General features: G+C 50.0%; 1 protein-coding gene across 5 annotated transcripts in view; it reads right to left on the bottom strand.

Annotated features, from left to right (window-relative positions):
- The window catches only part of PLEKHG5 (pleckstrin homology and RhoGEF domain containing G5), a 134673-nt gene that overhangs the window by 83498 nt on the left and 29590 nt on the right, over positions 1–21585 (bottom strand). The window contains exon 1 of one of the 5 annotated variants that reach the window (XM_024110256.3): positions 10522–10948. The exons of the other annotated variants lie outside the window; for them this stretch is intronic. Coding sequence (XP_023966024.2) covers positions 10522–10654 — 133 coding nt within the window. The 5' untranslated portion in view covers positions 10655–10948. Of the gene's footprint in view, positions 1–10521; positions 10949–21585 lie in introns of those variants that run through there. 5 annotated transcript variants of the gene reach the window in all.

Here is a 21585-nt window from a genome sequence, read left to right as displayed (position 1 = left end):
GGCTCGTTGTTCTTTTTGCAGATACAGACTAGCAGGGCGACCCCTCTGAAACCTGGGACCGGATATAGCCACCGCAAAGGTGGGATCCAGTCTGACTCCCACTGAAGCCAATGGGAGCTTTGCTGTCGACACGGAAAGGGAGCAGGATCATTTGAACATACCTCGCCCTGGGGGAGACCGTGGGCAGAGGAGCCATGGGGCGGGATGAACTCTCCTATACCTCAGCAGAATGGCGCAGTGGAGAGGGCTTCCTGTGGATTTCGTTTAGTGGGGTGGGCGGGAGGCACTAGCCCTGCACGTTGCTATAGATCCCTGTTCTGTTTTGGTTGACAGGCACAAATCTGACAATTTTTCTGGGGAAAGGGCCCCCTCCAATGCTTATTCAGGTAAGTCCTGCTCCTCCGAGAGCTGGAAACCTCACACCTGTACCAGACCCTCCCACTTCACACATCCCATACCTGGAGACCTCTCCCTCTGTGCAAGCAGCTCTTGCCTCTCTAAAGGGAAGCAGCGCCCCTGAGAGCCATGGGATTAACTAGTGCGAGTTGGGAACACGGGCAGCCTGAAATGCTGCAGGAATTCTGGAAGTTTGCTGGGATTTCCCCTCTTCTCCCTACGTTGCTAAAACAAACTCCTTGTTCACCTTCATTTTCACCAATAAAACCAGGACTCTGCGTGAGCCAATGAGGGAGTGGGACACGGGCCAAGACCAGGGGGAGATTTCATCAGCAGAAAAACTGCCTCTGTCCTTTCAGAACATGCAAAACAACTGCAGCCAAAGGCAGCTGCCATTCGCTCTGTGTGAAGCCAGTAAAAACCGGAGACTGCAGTTTCCACTAGCAGGATCCATTCCCCCCGCCCCCTTCCAATAGCTTTGAGACTCCGATCAAATCATTCATTCATCATTCAGTCCCTGAGGTGTGAACAGACAGAGGACTTGTGGCCCCAGGGCTGTCAATCCAGCCCTTGTAAATTCTCTCAAGAAAGAGAAACCTCCGGCAGCTGTGCCGGGAGTTAACAGGAATGTAACAATGAATACTCAGGGGAGACAAGCTGTGCGCCTGAGTACTGTGGAGCAGGTACCCTGCTCGCGGCGCACAGAAATAGTTGCTAGGGATTGGTGCAGAAGAGACGTTACAGGCCAGAACCAGTCACTGATTCCAGATGGAAAAGTCAAACGTCTTTCTCAAAGGGAATTTGCTGCCACAACTGGGCCTTTTTCAATGGGAACAAGTAGCCCCTTCCTATGGAGAGAGCCACACGGGAGTAACAATCATTGTCCACCTAAGCCAAAAGGCTGGCATAGGGCGTGAACCAAATGTCCTGCACAAGCATAATTTTCAGGCTTGAAAGGGACAAGAAAGCTCTGAACTCTAGGGTTCCTGTGAGCAAGTTTCAGCTCGTTGCTATTAGGAGCAAGTTCCTCATTTCATTGGAAGAAAATGATCCACCACCTCTGCACACCCATCTCCTCCCAGGGGTCGGTCTCTGCAGGAACAAAATCCTACCTTGGCTCTTTTCCTATTGCTGCCCCTTGGCCCCAGCAGTCAGCCAATATCCTGGGCCTTGCTGGCTTGCTTCCATTAGGAGGAGAAACAGATGATGAGTCAGATATTTCTTTGGTGCCATCCTGTTTATTTACAAACATGGACATCACGTCTTTTTTCCCTGGACACCGTAGGAACAAACAGCAGCAGGGAGTTTCCTTGCTCAGAATCCCACGTTTGCCTTTCCTGCAAATACTGGGCCCCAAGAATCCCAGCTTCCGCTCATCACTACTACTCTAACTCATTCTCTCTCTTTCTATCACACACATACAATGCCCCAGCCTCTGCACTTGCAATCAGTATCCAGGGAAACCCCTTAGCTTCTTGTTCAGGCCCTGCCATGTTGGCCCAGACTGTGGGCAGTGGCTTCGATCAGCTACAAAGGGGCATTTAATTGCTCCTTCATTTAGCCTTCATCATAACATTATAAAGTTTGAGGGAATCGTTGATACTAATGAGAGAAGAAACAAGAGAGAGGCAATGCTCTCCTGAAGGACTGAGGTCTCTCCAGAGGCTGCTAGGACGGAATGTGAAACTGAACACAAAAGAGGGCGACTAATTCCAGGGCCAGCAGCTCAGAATTCCTCCCACTTTCTGCAAAGGGAATCTCATCTCTCCGCCAACAGTCACTCCAGGGGCCCAGAGCAGATGCGTTTATTGAGCAGACCTGAGCTCCTAGGCAGCTTTCATTGGGCTGGCGGAGGAGGAGCCATTGCGGTCAGTGATGGCATGACTGGGAGAAGAGAAGACTGGATTCAGCACAGGCTGCTGGGAGAGCCTAAGAGTTATAGGCCATGGTCACTCCAGTGAGGGCGCCGTGGAGAGTCTGTGCCATATATGAAAATCCTGCCGCTCAGCTCCCTTTGGGTGTGGTGGTGCTTGGTGCCTATCCCGTCCCGCCAGGAGGGCTTTCTGAGTAACATCACTCAGACTGAATCCCCTGGGACCCGTCGGCGAGGCAAGGAGCAAGGCCATTTCTGGCCACACACAAGGACCCAGTTTATTCAGATTTACAGAGCCTCGTACTAAGTTTCAGGAGGGATGGGCAAGCCCAGCACGTAGGGATGAGTCGGGGATGGACACGTGAGCCCGGCTCCCAGCGGGGTCCTCAGGAGGGTCAGACTAGCGTGATTACTGCTTGTCTAGAAAGGGGTGGGGTTCATAACCTGGCTGATATCTAGTGAAAACCAAAGGCCTTGTCCCACATGCTGCCATGGCCCTGCTGAGGCAAGAGGGAACATGTCTCCCTGTAACATCCTGCCCAACACTGAGGCACTTACAAACACCTGAGTCAGGTGCAGTGCAGCAGACGCTTGCAGCACTAAGCCCACAATTAGCAATAGTGTTACTGTGCTGGACGCACCTTTCCACTTACAGGGCGAGTTGCCCTCTACAGCAATGGTTGTCAACCAGGGGTACACGCACCCCTGTGGGTATGTAGGGGTCTTCTGGGAGTACAACAACTCATCTAGAGATTTGCCTAGTTTTACAACAGGCTACATAAAAAGCACTAGCACAGTCAGGACAATCTAAAATTTCATACAGAGAATGACTTGTTTATCCTGCTCTATATGCTATACACTGAAATGTAAGTGCAATATTTATATTCCAATTGATGACATGGTAAAAATGAAAACCTAAACAGTTTTGCAGTAACAGTGTGCTGTGACACTTCGGTATCTGTGTGTCTGATTTTGTAAGCAAGTAGTTTTTAAGTGAGGTGAAACTTGGGGGCACGCAGTACAAATCAGACTCCTGAAAGGGGGACAGTGGTCTGGAAAGGTTGAGAGCCACTGTGCTGCAGGACTAAGCTAGCCACACCCTGATCCCAGGCTTTTGCCCAGCCAAGGCCTGCGTCTAGGACTCCAGACTCCTGTGTCCCTTTTGTCACAGTGGGAAGAGCTTGTTTGCAGTTTCCAGCCTGGGGCAGCAGGGTAAAATCACAGAGCTGAGAAACCTATTTGCATCTATAAATAAGCCCAGATAATTTGCTTGCAAGGTGCAGCAGGAACTCCTCTATCTTCATCTCGGTTTCAGGTTCCTTCCCTCACCTTGCATCTGAAGAAGTGAGGTTCTTACCCACGAAAGCTTATGCTCCCAATACTTCTGTTAGTCTCAAAGGTGCCACAGGACCCTCTGTTGCTTTTCCCTCACCTGCTAGCTCCTTCAGAGAGGCTTCCTCCCACAGAGATCCCCCACAGCTGAGGGGCAGAGTGCATAAACACAGCCGAAGCACCACACTCCTCTTGTTAGAAGCAAATCCTCTTTCTGCAAAATTCAAACAGGACTCACTGGCTTCCGCCAGCGGAGGGGCACAGCACCACGCTCAGGTCACAGACTACCAGCGTGACCTGGTAGTCTGGGGGGGGCTAGAAACTGGCAGTTATGAGCCTTATAGAAACCAGAGAGGCAGTTAGTTCCCAGCTGTGGAGATGTAACTAACCAGCCTAAGGAAGACACTACAGCAAACATAACTGGACTACGGACCATTTTTTGACAGCTCCAAGCCCCACCCCTCTCAGCGGCGACCAGTAGAAAGCCTGGACTTAAAACAGCACAGAAATGACCAAGTTCTGCAATGGAAGGACAGGCCCTAGGGACCCGAGGAAGACACTGTTCTGAAGAGGCTTAGTAGCAGAGTCGGCACAGGGAAACAAGGAGGCCGACACATCTGGATGCCAATAGGCAGGGTTTGCTTTGTGAGTGGAGAGGTTATGTGCACAGTTAAGTGGAAGTGCATCTCCAAGATGGGACTCTGTTTGGAAAAAGTAATTTAGGGCCTCTTCGCCCCTGGCCCATAGCAGTGGTTCAGCCTAAAGTTAGCCCATTCCCTACGGCGGTAGCACCAACTCCCCTCTGCACCCAGAACCTGGCCTGCTCCCTCCAGTCCCTCAAAGCTCCACCTCCTCAAACCAGAGCCCAGATATTTGCTCTATCACAGCGGACCGCACCATCACCCCTCGGTGGCTACTGGAGGGGAGAGGAGGATACGGAACCCCCAGAAGTGGCGACAGGAGGCTAACGGGAGTGCAGAAGTGGCCAAGAGAAGAGAGCCTTGGGACTCTGGAGTCAGGACTGAGGCCAGCAGGTGCGAAGCCCTCAGTGCCGAGCAGACGCGAGACTGCTGCTGACGGGGCCCAGTCCAATGACTGTATCTGAGAAGGATGAGAGAAATGTGCCTGTTGTGAAGCTTTGCTGCCCACACTTTGCAATCATTCCCCGGAGAACACAATAACCGCTCTGTGCACGCTGCATCTCCAGGGCCTCTGACTGCCTAGTAACAGCCTCTCCATTGGCTGGCCCACTGGAATTACCATCTCACTTGACCTATTAGGAATAATGATGGGAGCAAGGCAGGAATCCTCTTCTACGGGTAAGAGAAAGTTGCTCAAAGACCAGGGAAAACTTGCAGCCCTGGGATAAACAGGGAGACTCAGGGACCCGTTTTAACCCCTCTCTGCCTTGTGAGCAGGAGACGGGAGATTAAAGAATTTCCTTCCTGCATCCCGGCCACCCGCTGCCCCAAGGATTTACTACTTCTGCTTTGCAGAGGAACTTTGACTATTAAACCCTTAGAAAATGTATCTGTGATCCCAAGTCAGCAGGATGCAACTAGGACAGGGAGTTACACCCTAAGTCAGCTCCCTGCTTCGTTCACATGCCAAGTTCCAGCCAGGAGTCCTCAGCAGAGAACATCTCAGATCCCAGACTGCATCTGGAGCCCCGCTGGCTGCTCGTTTGTTGGTTACAATAACGAACTGTTTCAGAGCTTGAGAACAGAGAACCCCAAGCTTTGGTCTTGGCAGGAGAGGAGGTTTTCCTGGTGCCTACTTAGAGCCCCTCACCCAGGGTGATACAGACAAGCATGGCCACTGGCTGCGGGCAGCTCCCTAAACACCAACCAAGGGCAGAACGGGTCCTGAGAGCACGGTGACCTGGAAAGCATTTCACCATCATGCAACTCCTGGCCCAGGGATGATGATTTTTCACCTATTGTTTGAAAGCCTAATGGCTGTTTATTTTATCACACCACTGCTGTCTTGGTGACTCAGCAGTGAAATGATGGTAGGGCCACCGAGCGCCAGGTCCTCTGCTGCCCTGGGAGGCAAAAGCATTTGTCACGACCAACTTTATTTACATCCCAGAACAACACAATAACTTACCCTCAGCTAAATATTTGTTTGAACTGAACACGAACATTTATGCAACAAGTTGGATAGGCATAGAGGCCAAGAGCAATCTGTCTCTATTAGCAGTAGCCAAGTGTGGGAATGGCTGTATTTATCACTGCCTCTGGAGAGAGCTCAATGCCAATGTGGCATCGACAGTGAGAATGGGGCTGGAGGACTGAGGACACTGCAAGGTCAGGATCAGGGGGTAGGCAGCACCTGGAGGTGGGAGCTAAGAAGAGCAGCACACAGACAACCTACAGCACATCCAGGGAAAGGTGCAGTCCCAACAGCATTGGAGACTGAGGTTCCCCATCTACCAATAGAGGAGGTATTGCGTGGGCACTCCAGAGCAGGTACCGCAGTTTTTCCCATGCTGTCCCCACCCACTACGAAGAGGTAATACATGCCTGTGGATTTAGGCTCCTAAGTCACTTCTGAATATGGGACAAGGAAGGGTTTGAGAATTTTACCCATGGTGCTTTTGCCACGCAGGACATCTTTCCAGCTCAGACACTCCGAGTACTTTCCTATAGGCCACACAGACACTAACTTCCAGTCACTATGGACCTGGCCTGGATTCAAATCAGTAACCAGGTTAGTCCATTTTCTGATCATTCCCTTTTCCTTTGGGCTTTGCCACGTGCTCTGGAGAGAATACACTTTATTTACAGTTGAAATGTCATTTTGAAAAACCCTATAGACAAAGATCGAAATATCCAACGGTATCTATAGGGCACCTATCACAGCCGCTGCACACCGGGTTACCTTCAGCGCCAAGCTGAATCCCATGTTGAAACAATCGTAAAGAATAAAATTGTCAGACACATAGAAGAACATAAATGGTTGGGCAAAAGTCAACATGGTTTCTGTAAAGGAAAATCATGTCTTACTAATCCAGGGATTGGCAACCTTTCAGAAGTGCTGTGCCGAGTCTTCATTTATTCACTCTGAGTTAAGGTTTCGTGTGCCAGTTATACATGTTAACGTTCTTAGAAGGTCTCTTTCTATAAGTCTATAATATAGAACTAAACTATTGTTGTATGTAAAGTAAATAAGGTTTTAAAAGTGTTTAAGAAGCTTAATTTAAAATTAAATTAAAATGCAGAGCCCCCCGGACCAGTGGCCAGGAGCCGGGCAGTGCAAGTGCCACTGAAGATCAGCTCACGTGCTGCCTTTGGCACGCATGCCATAGGTTGCCTACCGCTGATCTAAATGGACGGTCCATGTAGATTTCGCCCTTTCTGGCTCCCATCTCTCCCTGCAATACTGATCCACACAAACACCCCAGATACTTTTCAAGTTCAGAAGACAGTAGCATGTGCATTTAAGAGGAAAAGCAGCAACTGTACCAGCAACGCGGAGAGAGGGAGGGGGACGCTGCTACCACATAAAGGAGCATTAGGAGGTTCTTTCAAAGGAACCTGGGCACCGAATACTCTTATTGGCACCGTGCCCAGGGGAGTTTCAGCTTCTCCCTTTCGGTGACGCCAGTGGCCCAGAGAAGCATCTCAGCGGCAACTCCTGACATGAAACGGACACAGCAGGGGCTGGAGCTCTCCCTTGAGACCCGGGTCCCTGCTGCCCAAAAAGCTCCTATGGCTGCTTCTAGGGACCACTGCGCTCCCCACTGCCTTCCCCTTTGAGAGGCAGATCCCCTGCGATGCAAGACCTACCCAGATCACTCCGCAGTTTGCGCATTTTACACCTGAACTCTCCGGGGGGCTGAAAGCTGCCCCGACGGGGGCCACTCTCACCCCAGCTGAAGTGCCGCGGTGTTAGATACACAGACACAGCAAGAGCGTCCCTGTCTCCATCTGCTCCTTCCAGAGGCCGCAAAACCCGTCCAACCCCACCGCTGCCCGGCTGGCTCAGGGGCGCTGGGGGCATGGCCCCCTCCTGGGCTGATGCAGTGCCAGAGAAGGGGAGAGGAGAGTGGGAGCATGAGGCGGCAGCGGGGCCATGCAAAGAGGGGGACCAGTTGCGACTCACGGCACCTTGCACCAGTCCAGGCTCCCCCTTTAAAGTCCAGGGGCCAGGAGAGAGTCGCACAAGCTGCTCATGCAGCATCTGGAAGCCCTAACGCAGCTGCTTCCCAGAGCCCAGTCCCTGCAGTGCTCCTCGAGCCCCGTGGGCAGGGGCTTCAGAACTCACATCCAGGATCACCGAGGTGCCTTTCCACTGCCCCGCAGGGAAGAATCCCTGGCCGGTGGCTGCCTGCCCTTCCTGGAAGAACTCCCTGTCAGAGAGCAACAGGCTGAGTGGGCCCGGCCGCTGGGACCCCAGACCGGCAGCGGGCTGAGCTGCTCTGGGGTCCTGGCTGCCGGCCCCACTCAGCCCATTGCCGGCCTGGGGTCCCGGCCACTGGCCCCGCTCAGCCTGCTGCCGGCCTGGGATTTCTTTCACCCAGGCCGGCAGCGGGCTGAGCAGGGCCAGTGGACGGGACCTCGGTTGGCAGCAGCGTGCCATTAAAAATCAGCTCGCGTGCCACCTTTAGCACGCGTGCCATAGGTTGCCGACCCCTGTACTAATCTATTAGAGTTCTTTGAAGGGGTCAACAAACATGTGGACAAGGGGGATCCAGTGGACATAGTGTACTTAGATTTCCAGAAAGCCTTTGACAAGGTCCCTCACCACAGGCTCTTACATAAATTAAGCTGTCATGGGATAAGAGGGAAGATCCTTTCATGGATTGACAACTGGTTCAAAGACAGAGAACAAAGAGTAGGAATAAATGGTAAATTTTCAGAATGGAGAGGGGTAACTAGTGGTGTTCCCAAAGGGTCAGTCCTAGGACCAGTCCTATTCAGCTTATTCATAAATGATCTGGAGAAAGGGGTAAACAGTGAGGTGGCAAAGTTTGCAGGTGATACTAAACAGCTCAAGATAGTTAAGATCAAAGCAGACTCTGAAGAACTTCAAAAAGATCTCACAAAACTAAGTGAATGGGCAACAAAATGGCAAATAAAATTTAATGTGGCTAAATGTAAAGTAATGCACATTGGGAAAAATAACCTCAACTATATGTACAATATGATGGGGGCTAAGTTAACTACAATTTATCAGGAAAGGGATCTTGGAATCATTGTGGATAGTTCTTTGAAGACGTCCACGCAGTGTACAGTGGCAGTCAAAAAAGCAAACAGGATGTTAGGAATAATTAAAAAAGGGATAGAGAATAAGACGGAGAATATTTTATTGCCCTTGTATAAATCCATGATACACCCCCATCTTGAATACTGCGTACAGATGTGGTCTCATCTCAAAAAGGATATACTGGCACTAGAAAAGGTTCAGAGAAGGGCAACTAAAATGATTAGGGGTTTGGAACGGGTCCCATATGAGGAGAGATTAAAGAGGCTAGGGCTTTTCAGCTTGGAAAAGAGGAGAGTGGGGGGGGGGAATATGATAGAGGTATATAAAATCATGAGTGGTGTGGAGAAAGTGAATAAGGAAAAGTTGTTTACTTGTTCCATAATATAAGAACTTGGGGCCACCAAATGAAATTAATGGGCAGCTGGTTTAAAACAAATACAAGGAAGTAGTTCTTCACACAGTGCACAGTCAACTTGTGGAACTCCTTGCCTGAGGAGGTTGTGAAGGCTAGGACTATAACAGGGTTTAAAAGCGAACTGGATAAATTCACTGAGGTTAAGTCCATCAATGGCTATTAGCCAGGATGGGTAAGGAATGGTGTCCCTAGCCTCTGTTTGTCAGAGGGTGGAGCTGGATGGCAGGAGAGAGATCACTTGATGATCACCTGTTCTGTTCATTCCCTCTAGGGCACCTGGCAGTGGCCACTGTCAGTAGACAGGATACTGGGCTGGATGGATCTTTGGTCTGACCCAGTGTGGCCGTTTCTTATGTTCCAGGCAGGGGTTCCCAGAGCCCAGGCTGCCTGAACCCCAGCAATAACTCACTAACCCCAGCACAAATCTGCTGCCTCATTTCACGCTCTATCCTCCCCTCGCCCCGCCCCCCCCCCGAACCGAGGCAGCCTGGCTAGCTCAGCATTGCCGTTTGAGGAGACGTGATCGGAAGCATTCGGTGCCCAACGCACTGAGACGCATGAACAGCCAGGGCTGTCGCCGTGCACCAAGTAGGTGAGAGACGTTCCCCGGAGAAACCGCCTTGGGGCCAAACCCGCACCCTTCACACAAGCCACCGATCAGCCCATTAGAAGGCAGTGATTGCCTCGACCAGCCAGACTGGTTTTAAAGACCTAGAGGTGAAAGGCTCCATATACCACCCTCTGCACTGGGGAGTGACCTTTGCACTCCCCAAATTATAGCACGCCCAACCCTTCCAAAGCTTTGGGAGACGCAAGAGTTGGGAAGCAACCTGCACCCACATTTCTACACCTGCAGAAAGTGATGTGAACTAACAACACTGCCCAGAGCTGGGCCGGGAACTCCCAGGCTCACCACCCCATCTCAGCTTACGGGCTCTAAGAGCCTGGGTGTTCCCAACGTTAGCCAGAATTCATGTTACCGGGGAGGCAGATCCTGCTGCATCACAGCAAGCGTAGAATCCCTTCTCCTGTTTAGTAACGTGAGCCCAGCAACCAGCTTGTTTAGTTTGAGGACTTTTCACCCCACCACGACGGCACTGAGACACATCCTAGAAGGGGAAAAGCATAGTTACTTTTCAGCCTTCCCGGTGATCATTTCATCTGTGAGCGGAAAACACGTCGGCACGGTTTCTGGCTGGCTGTGCACAATTAGAACAGCAGTGCACACACTAGCCGTGTGACCGCAGCCCCCACCTCGCACGAGCTTTCCACACGCACAGCAGATTTGACCTACCACCAAGATCCTCAGTCAGATCCAGAGTGGAGCTCCAGGAGAAACGTTCCACTGCCTCATACTCCAGCTCCCTCAGCGCAGTCGGGAGAGTTTCCAGCTCATATGCGCCCCGCTTTTTCCAGTACAGAAACATACTGAAGAGAAACCTGGAGGTCTGCTGAAGCAGTCGGTATCTCTGCCTTTACTGCTTGGTGACCAGGAGGGGGTTAGCTCTCAGCTGCGTGGAACTGTGCCCGCAACATGTTTCGGCATCGTGGGACTAGCAGGAGGAGGCCAGACTTCAGCTCTGAGGAGCAGGTCCTGGTGTATGGACAAGTGCTGCATTCATCCTGAGCAATGGGAATTCCGGGGTGGCGGAGGGTGCTACTAGAAACGGACCAATGCTCTGTGCAGTGGGGCAGACAAAGGGCCTTTCTTCAGCCTCCCACAGACATTTCACAAATTTCACTTTCCATCATCTATGAAAGAAATTCAGCTGAGGAGACAAGACATATTTGTGATTATTTTAATCACTAGAAAGAACAGGGCTGTTCAGCAATTCTGCTGTTACAAAAAGTTTTCAAAGGGAAAAACGTGTCCCCCTAAAACCCTACTACGGCATCTTCCTTCCTCGAAAGGAAGCTCACTCTACAAACCCAACAGTATCGTCATCGAGTGACGGGCACAAACAACGGGTGCTTTGACATCCGCTTCATTACAAAAAAAAAAATCATTGACAATTTGTAGCTATTTGAAAAGTTGGTCTGGTGCCAGGCTGGTGGATTGGAGGCAGTAGCTTGTATGACTAATGGAAGGATCAGTGACTGAAATGGACAGATTCCCAGCAAACGGATTTTCCAGATGGAGGCAGCATGCTTTGCCTCCGAAGAGAGAGGAAGGAGTTCCGGCGTAACTCACCCTCTAGCTCATCCCTGAAGAATCAGCCACTAACCGCTCCGGAGACCTGCCCCACCCTGGCTACAAGGAGGGTGCCTGGGATCAAGCAGAATCCAAACATGCAGAGAACGTGCCCATGACCTCAGGCAGTGAGGCCACTGAACAGTCAAGGGGACAGGCCTGCTTTTCCACTCCCTCTTCTGGCTGGCTGTCTCTCCACAGCTCATCTGAGCAATTAAAGCACCACAGGAAGGACCTGAGAGGGAGGCGGGAGCACAGTCTCTTGCTTTTGTTTGGTTGCTGAATTTTCTGCTGGACCATGAAGCTCAGCAATACACATTTCCTAAGGGCTTGTTGGAGGTAAGGGGGGCAGAGTCAGGCTGAGTCCCGTCACTGACTACATTACAATTTACACCTCTTTGGTGAAAGGTAAGAAGTGTGAGGCTGCTATCCTTACAAGTGGGGCTCAGACACCAGGGAGATAAGCGTGGCAAACACACCAACACAGATCACGTCTAGTCCTTGAACTTGTCTTTCCGAGGAGAAGCAGTGAGGTCTGAGTTCTAATGGCAGCTCTGCCACTGACTCCCTGCGTGACCCTCTGACAACTCACTTCAACTCTGCGACTCTGTAAGATGGGGCCATACACACGTGGGGGAGGCTGTGGGAGGCTGAAGAAAGGCCTTTTGTCTGCCCCACTGCACAGGAGTGCACTAAGATTCACCTCATGAGGCTCAGACTTTCCAGACAAGCAATTATGGAGTTCCATGTACAATACATTAGGGTAAATAAAACTGGATATTCCAGAATCTTATTGCAAACTACAGAATATTTGCATTTTTAAAAGAACAATTCAGTTGTAAGGTACCTTTTAAATATAAATGTACATTGGTTCCAATTAAATAAGCGTATAGAAATGTCCCGTTTTATAGAAGCTGTATTTCGTAAAGAGGTGCAGATCTAAAATGAAATGGAAGGTCAGATGATCTCTAGTGCAGGCGTTGCAGAGGAGAAAGCTCTTGCATCGAAGTCAGAATGTGCAGAGGGACAGATAGCAGGGCAGTACTGGACCAGCAGAGACAAGAGCTGAGAGATCTGCTGGAACAAGTGCATGGAGGGTCTGAAAAATGAGGAGAGCAGTTTTGAAATGGATCCTGAAATGAACCAGGAGGCAGCGGGGATATCTTAAAAAAAGAGGGTGACATGCTCCCATTCCTTTGAACATTCAGTAAGGTAAGGCAGGCAGCAATACGTGCACATGCTGGAGGCTACTGAGAAGGGAGTTTGAAAAGTCAAGGCAGAAGATTCCTACGCCCAAGGAAAGGGAAGAGCTAGGAGACTCTTGGACACAAGGCAATTCAATTCATAGCTAGACTATAGTGCACACACACACTGTAGAGTGAGAAACAACAAGCCAAGCTGCCATATGATTCAATTTGAAACAGATGAGTCCTAAATCCCCCAAACATGGGTTCATGGTGGAAAAAACTGACCATCCTTAAGTCTTAACTGCCCAAGTAGGCACCACGGCATTGGAAGAGCTCATGGCAACGCAAAGCTGCCCCAAGAAAAACATTGGATGGACGATCCAGTGGATGCGGTTATTTCAGATAACTACTTTCAGCCGCGAGGACGGAAAGGCAGTGGCAGGCACAGCCTGGCTCCGGGCAGAGACGTGCGGGTTTGCGAGTCACTGTCAATGGGGAGAACCCGGAAGAACAATGGTTAAACCAGAGGCTTTGGGAGCTAGCAAATCAAGTCAAGTTACATGTCAAGTATTAAGACTGTGGCAAAAATTTGTTCCAATTCACCCTGATGCACACAGTGGAATTCTGCCATCCCCACCCAAGCAAACAGGAATGGGTTGTGCAGGGTTTAAAAACTGCAGCAGCAAAGAGAAAAAGACTCGGGTCCACAGACTGCACCTTTCTGCAGGGAGACCCCCTGGAAAGCGGCAAGGCAAGGCAATAAGAATCCCAAGTCACAGTCATTTATCTGAAGATGCTCAAATGGAAATTGAGACGAGGGGACATTTTCACACTTAAGAATCCTTGACTGCCCCTTAGATCTCTGGAGTGCCTGAAGTGTGTACCCTTCCCACCTAAGAGTATTGTGTGCTACTCAATGCTCCAGAAACATCTCGGAAAAGCAATTTAAAGAAACTCTAGAGAGAGCCCCTCTGGGCACGTGACGGGGTGGAGCAGAGCTGGGAGGACAGCACAGCGCCAAGAAGCCAGCATAATACCTTTCAAAATACAGTCCCCATGTGACAGGTTCACTCCCTTACACTGCCCGTACCCAACTCTGGCTCTGAGCCTCTCTCGGGGACCTGTGCGTCATTTGCATTGCACTGTACTGTACCTGCTGCTCCGTTAGACTGTACGGTCCTCCTAGCTGGGACCTGTAACACAGGCTGTTTGGCTCACTTTGCCCATTGTATAGCAGCCTGCTCACCAACTGTCACAGACCCGGGTGCGAGCGATCAGACAGCACCGAGGGCCAGAGTCAGGAACCAAGCAGGGGACCAGGGCTGGAGCAAGGTTTGGAACAAGCCAAGCACAGGAGCAGTCGTAGCTGTGGGCACAAGCGTTGAGCAGCCAGTGACCTGCATGTGCAGACTCCTTGCAGCCAACTGGCAAGCCAGCCAATCAGGGGATTCTGTCACAGTCCTGCTGGCCCCAAGCTCAGCTGAGGGAACTCAGGCCCATAGTACCTGACACCAGCAGGGCCTGCAAACAGCACTGATAGTCTGATAACATCAAACACTGACAAAGATTAAGAGCACTTTTCACTGCAAAATTCACCCTGCAAAACAGGAACTCCATGTACAGCCCCCTCCTAGTGATGCAGTGATGGGAATAGCTGGTCAGTGCAATGACCAGTTCAGTATGTTCCAGACATCAGTAGCTCCCTCCTAGTTGGGTGTGAACAAGGAACCCGTAATCAGACAGTGCACTTGGCTTGCACCTACCCTATCACAGTAGCCATGCCCTATGTCCGGCATCTGGCTCACACGCTCAGCAGGGCTGTTGCTGGGCATGCTGGATGTTCCCCGGTTTCGCTATCAATGCAGATTTTCAATGTTGCCAGGAGGTGGCTTGGGAGGCATCACTGCTAGGGTCAGAGAGTGGCTGGGCCATCGGGAAGATGCCACACCAGTACAGAGGGAACGGGCTCCACAGGGCTGCAGCGGGTTGGAGGAGGCAGTGTATTTTGCAGTTGATTCACTCAGCTTCCTTCTCATGCACAGGGTCAGCCTGGGAATTAGGGCAGAAGAGGCTCCTGTCAATGGAGCCAGAAGACTCCTGTTCCCAAGGAAAGGGAAGAGCTAGGAGCTATCAGCTGGGTGCATTGTCTGTGAAGGGCATCTGACGAAAGGGCTGAGCAGTTCAGCAGAGCTCAGCACCCACTGCCACGCTGCTAGGACTCCAGCCAGGGCTTTACTGAAAGACATCTACCTGCCTTCAGCTCCACACTGCAAGGGTCACGAGAAAGTAGGGTGACCAGACAGCAAATGTGAAAAATCGGGACAGGGGGTGGGGGGTAATAGGAGCCTATATAAGAAAAAGACCCAAAAATCGGGACTGTCCCTATAAAATCGGGACATCTGGTCACCCTACGAGAAAGTCCTAGTGCAACGGAAAGCAACCGAGCAATGTGTGTGCTCGCTGCCTTTGTGGTACAATCGCCTGTGGGTGAGGGGCTATCAGGATACTACAAGTGCAAGGTGAACACACTAGCTGAAGAGAATACTGTGCTGTACCACAAGAGAGAAAGCGTCCTTGGTGTGCAGAGACGCCACCGAGCAAAGCTCAAAGCATTTGTGAGCATATCCAAGGCCTCCAGGAGGTACGTCTAGAGTGTAATGAGCGACGACAGCCCGCTTGGTTGTGACCCACTATTGGATGGGGGCCCTCCAGGGCTCAAAGCATGAGCATCGACAGCCTGAGCTAAAGGATGGCAGCCTGTAGCTGGGAGCTGTAGCATACTCACATCCTCTGTGGATTGGCAGGCACGGACAGACATGTAGCACATGCTGACATCCTGCAATCACTACTGCCCTCACCCCCTCCTCTCCAGCTGCTCTGCTCTCCCAGGGGAGGCCACAGCCATGTTCAGAGATACTGTCTTGTACCAGCACCACTGCACGTTCAGGAAGGTCAGGCCGACTTGCAGCCAACCATGCAGAAACTGCTCTCTGCCATTTCAATTAGTAGTCGATCTGCAGCAGGGCCTGTTCTGAGTGCACCTTTGACAGGGAAGTTGGTGCAAAGCACATGTAACCGTCTGTCAATGCTCCACTTCAGCATCCAAGTCCCAGACGCTTAGGCTGCAGCTGGAGAGATGCTCCAAGCCCAGAGTTACCGAAAAATGCAGCTCGTGGGCCAGAGGAGGCCCACAGCTGTCCCCTCCTTATAATCACGGGGCAACTACCACGTTGATTAAGCTGTAGCTTTTCGCTGACCGGGGACTCAGCCAACAAGCAATTTCTATCCAGGAACAAGGAAGCACCACATACAAGCAAATGCCGTTATTCGCACTCAAGACTATTATGCATATACATGTAAATTAGGCACAGACCTCTGGCTTCTGGCAAGCTGCCAATCCAGCCCTCAGTGCCAAAGTCTGGGCATCTCTGCTGTGGGCCAACTGTATGAAAAGCAGGCAAAAAAATACCATTTCCTGGAAGGTTTCAGGTGGGAGGAGGGGGGAAGGCCAGTTTTCCATACAGCTTTTGACCTGAGACAATCAGGCCATCCTGTTACGACACCTGGGCAGAGCTCTCCCTGACCCCGTCGCCTATGGAGCTGAAATGCTTGCAGCTGAACTTAAGTCATACTTCCCTGATCTTCTCTGTTTTTCTCATTGTGCTACCTGCAATGTGCCCTGGTATCTGTGCCAGCTCCAAACGTTCACCTCAGAGAAAGTGCATGAGACCAAAGGTGAGACTCTGAATGCTACCGGGCAGGTGCAATGGATTTGCTTACCTTCAGCTGGAGGGAGTCAAGACACAAGATCAACCAAATGTTTAAAAAAAGAAAAGAGCCTCCCTCCCCCCTTCCATCTTTGCACCATCCTTGTTTCGGCACACCCATCCGCTGTGCATTACACTGCTGTCCTGGCTTTGGGGGCCAGGGTATCACCAGGGTCACTCCCAGACAGCCATAGATTAGTAGCAGTTCACATAAGTCCCAAGAAAAGGACACACAAGGTGTCAGCTTCAGTGAGGAATTAATTTGGTCTCGGAGGCTAATCAGCTCAGCCGTGTTCGATTCTCCTTCGCTTTCAACCCCCCTGCACGCCCTGCACTGTGCCATCTCAGTCAAGGGCAAGGAAACGGCCTCTGGCAAAGTAAGCCAGGCACAGTACTGTATGCAAGGCGAGAGCCAAGCACCAACTTGTGCAACATACAAGCCACTTTGGAAAACAGAACTGTCAGCCTAAACTTCATGCTTAAGACTCAGCTCAGTTCTGACAAGCATCCCTCCTCCCCAACCCAAGGTCTGTTCTGTCCCCACCTGGACATTTGCTAATATCCCTTCTCAGGTCTCACTAGGCCTCAGTCTAGCAGGATGGCCAGCTATGGTCTTCAGTGTTCATTCTCCTGCACTCCCACAAGGCCAGAGTTTACGCTGTATTCTGGGACCCAGCCAAGCCCAAGGAAGCCTGAAAGCACAGGAGGGTCTTAATGGCCAACAGCCCACAGTGATTCAAAGGGAAGGAGAGAGGACTTACCAGACCAGAGGATGTGCCAGGGGGAGTTTGGGGTGTATTGGCAAGAGTTCCCCAAAAGTCTGGGGTTAGTATGGGAATTCTGGAAGGTGTGGTTCTGAGAAGCCCTGCACAGTTTACCCACACTCCTAACAAAACCTCTCCCCTTCCATTCACTGTCCCTCCCTTAAGCTTCCCACAATCCGGCTCTCTTACTTCCGCCATAGCATGGCCTGGCTGCTTCTGAGGATTTTTCTATAATCACCTTCAGATCCCTTTCCTGGTCAGCCATGCCGCATAACTGTTCCATTTAAAATGTACTTGATTTCTGGCTTATTGCCCCAGACTTCTTATTGTAGGTTTGTCTCCATCAAACCACATTTTCCATATACAGACTCAGCCACTAAAAAGAGCCAAATCCCTCTCAATTCAATCCATCTTGGCAGACTACACAAACTTTTCTTTTAGCTTGAAGTTCTCTATTTGTTAATTATCTAGGCCAATCTTCAGGGCTTTGGTTGGGGTGTCTCTTGCGTAAATTCAAGCATACTCAAATTCCTGGATAACACTGAAACTCAAGGGGTACAAATGCCCAGAAAGACAGAACCAAAGTAAAAGTGACCAGGAGGAGTTAGGCAGGAGCAGAGTAATATGGAAAGATCCTGAACTAATTAAGGTGAAGTCCTACACCCAGGAAGATGAAAAACAAAGTACAGAGGGGGTGAGAAGGAGAGGATAAGGGAGGACATGATGGCAGTCTTCAAATATTTGAAAGGCTGCCATAATAAAGATGTTGAAAAGTTGTTCTCTCTGGCCACAGAGGGCAGGACAAGGGGAAATGGGTTCAAACGGCAACATAGCCGATTTAGATGAAATCTCAATAAAAACTTCCTGACTGTAAGAACAGCAGGACAATGGAACAGACGCCTGGGGAAGTCATGGAAGCTCCTTCACTGGAGGTTTTCAAAAGGAGGCTGGGTAGCCATCTCTCTTGGATGGTTTAGACACAGCAAATCCTGCATCTTGGCAGGGGGTTAGACGAGATGATCCTTGCGGTCCCGTCTAGTCCTGTGGTTCTATGACTCTCCCCAGCAGGCACACCCACTGCATTCAATGAGTTAGTGTTCAGCTTGTCTTCTTCTGCCCTAGCCTGATGTAAGCACGTAATAGCCTTCTGGCTACTGCTGAGAGGATGCAGGATCAGGGGGGAAATGTTCACAACTGGATCTCCATTTCTAAGGTCTAGTCCAAAATACGAGTTTGATGACCACAGGTCTATGCTACTAGTGCAGGGGCACTAACCAAACAAAGGCTATTTGCCTACCAAAGAGAAGACTAATGTTAAGCAGACAGCCTGTCCTGGGAGTTTGGTCCCCAATCTCACAGCTGGATACATGACAGGACAGTACTGCTCTACTTCACAGAGACCTGGCAACAGTCCAAAGAGTCTCAGATGGCCAAGAGTGGCCAATGTAAGGGCTAAGCTGTTAACTATGAAACTACAGATTAGGTGAGTTTCACAAGGAGAAACAACTAGGAAGAAGAGGGGAGGCAGAATACGTCAAACTGATCACTACTTCACAGGAATGATGTCAAAGTCCTTCTCAGGGGACAGAGCGAGAGATGAGAGTTACCCAGCTGTGAGCACGTAGGAAGAAGAAAGTATTAAATTCAAAGTGCCTAATGCACCCACACACACCCTGCCCAGGAACAGCCTCCTTCTCAAGACCTTTAACTTAATTGTGAAGAATCCTACGCTCAGCAGTTTCCAATCAGAGTGACTGCGCTGAGCGTGTCCTTGCTCCGTCAGCACACTGGCAGGGTGCATGAGCAAAGAAACCAAGGTGAATCACCACATTTAAGCGAGATAAGACGATGGAAGACTAAGTGCCCTTGCATGGGAGCTACAAACTAGAAACACACACTCCTGGCCTGGCCTTGAGGGCAGGCCTGTGAACAGAGTCAGCTACCCCAGAGATTGCAAGGGCAGAAGGGACCATGGTGAGGCTAGTCCTGGATCACAGGGTGATAGAACTTCTTCCCTAGAGCGGAGCTTCTAGAGAAACACCCCAGCTGAATCAGATCAATAATTCGGTTCCCAGTGGGCTGAACACAGTCATAATGGAGTCACCAAGGAAACTGAAGCCAGCTGCACCTGGCAGACCATGTCTGAATGAAAAGGACTCTCCCAGCTGCACCTCCTCCAAATAAATACCCCCAGGAGCTGTCCCATCAATGTGGCACAGAGGAGGATGGCCTAGCTTCTGCAACAGAGAGAGGCCCTGTGCCAATCATTCAAGTTATTCCCTGTAGCAGATTCTCTGTTGGAAGCCAGATATTGTATTTCTCTGTGCTGGTCAATGCTTGTTTCTCACTCTCAAGATTATCCTTTAAAAGGAAACTGACAAACGCCTCCCTGGGCAGCCTTTATTCATATTATATCAACATGCTGATCCCCCCCAAAGCCATGCGGGACAGTCTGTCTGTAAGGGCAGAATTGATCCTTTGCTATTTAACTTTCAAAGGTCACCAGGCACTGGTCCACATCAAAGAGAACTTCTCCCTGAATCAGAGATTCATCTATTGCAAAAGGCCGTCCATCCCTACTAATCTCTTATCTGCTTCAGAACAGCCTAGGCCGAGAGCGATTCTTGGCTTAAAAGAAAGAGACCATTGCCAACAAAAAAAAAAAGTGAAGGGCAGTTATCACAAGGCAACAGTTCACTCTGCCGCCCGCATTTCTTCCCTCACCACCACCAGACATCCAGCTGTGCCCCCTCCTGCTCAATCTGAGAAGCAGTGAAGGCTCGTGGTTAGAGCAGCGAACTTTAAGTCCAGATTTCTGGGTTCTAGTCACAGCTCTGCCACGGGGGATGCCTGTGAGTATACGGAGGGTTGTGAGGCTTCACTCGTTACCATTTCTGAAGTCCTTGGAGACCTCTGCCTGACAGGCCGTGCCAGAGGGTCGTGCTGAGACAGCTGTGTCATCTACCACCAGACAGGCTGGGGAATGGGGCAAAGATTGGAATCAAAGCATCAGAAGGAAACTGGATGCTCAGTGGCTGTCAGCCACCCCAACATACCTCTTTCCCTTATAAAGGTGTCAAAAAGTGGAGCCCTTAGTCCCCAGGATCCTTCCCATCCGTTTTTTTCAAGCAATAAAAAATTCCAAAGAAAAGCAAAATGCTTAGTGTAGCCCCTGTACAGCTAGGCTGTGAAAATGGTCATGAAGGCTCTGGTTTATGCATCAAGCCACAATCTGGACAAAATGTTGGATAGGGGGATTTTTTTTGAGTGAGAAAGAGAGAGAGGGGGCGTGGAGAGTTAACCAAGAACTGAGGAAGAGGACACCAGGGTGACAATAACATTTGCAGTTATATAAACACACTCCATTGGTATTTGTAATTATATAAACCATGGTTTCCTCAAGTAAGCCCTTCTCCTATCTAAACAAAATCCTCTACAATAAACAGCCAGCTTGACACCCTCAGTCTCGGAAGGGCTGCAAGGCAGGAGAAGGGAGGTACTGGTGGAAAATGCATGCAGTTCTAACAGCAGAGGTTGAGCTTACTGGGAAATGCTGCAGTGGTTTAAAAAAAAAAAAAGTCTTTGGGCTACCTCTATTGAAATCACCCTCTAATGTAACACAAGTATCTTTAGTCTTCCTCCCGGTCCTTCTCGCCTAGGTTCAAGCCTGACTTAACAGAAGAGACAGTCCGCTGAACAAGGGAAAGGTGTCACCTGAACTCCCCAGGGGACACTGAAGGGGCTTGCTTCGGTGAGGGAATTCTCTGAGACACTAGCTCAGAGAACAAGGAATTCTTGTAGCTTTGTGTGTCTGCATGAAACCATGTTCATTGACAGTGTCCCCCCGAGGGGGCAGAAAGGGGCTTTGTTCACTGTACATCTTACGAACTAGCACCTTAGGTCTGACTGGTGATCGGTCAAGCTGGTCAGAATTTGGGATTTCCTCTCTGGGGAAATCTCGGCATTTCAAGTTTGTTTGTGTTCTAACTGGAATAAAAACCCGGAACATTCAGAATTTCCTGCAGGGTGAAATTTTTGAAAAAAAAAAAAAAAAAGTTAGTTTTGGGTCAGTCAAAGAGTTTTATTTCAATACAAGCCAAATGTTTCCTTCTGATTTTGACTTTATTTTAATGTAGAACATAAGTTTCTAAATGAAAAGACATTTTGAAATGGAAAAAAAAATCAACACACTCCATTCCAGTGAAGTTCAATTGTTCCATTTTGACTTACTGAAACGCTTCAATATTTTTTCCCCAAAACAAAATTCTGTTGAAATCAACACATTCCCATGGAAAGTTCAGCTGAAACACCATTTTCCAATGGAACGACTTTCTGTTGTGAAGTTCTGATCAGCACTAGCGCTGGCTGTGTAACTAACTGTTTGGCTGAAGCAGTTTTAAAAATACTCAAGGAATCAGCAGATGTTTAGGCCGATTGGGTGGTAGGAAC

The sequence above is a fragment of the Chrysemys picta genome, chromosome 21 (genome assembly GCF_011386835.1).
Source record: "Chrysemys picta bellii isolate R12L10 chromosome 21, ASM1138683v2, whole genome shotgun sequence".
In the NCBI taxonomy this organism is placed as follows: Eukaryota; Metazoa; Chordata; order Testudines; family Emydidae; genus Chrysemys; species Chrysemys picta.
This window is presented reverse-complemented; position numbering and strand designations above follow the sequence as displayed.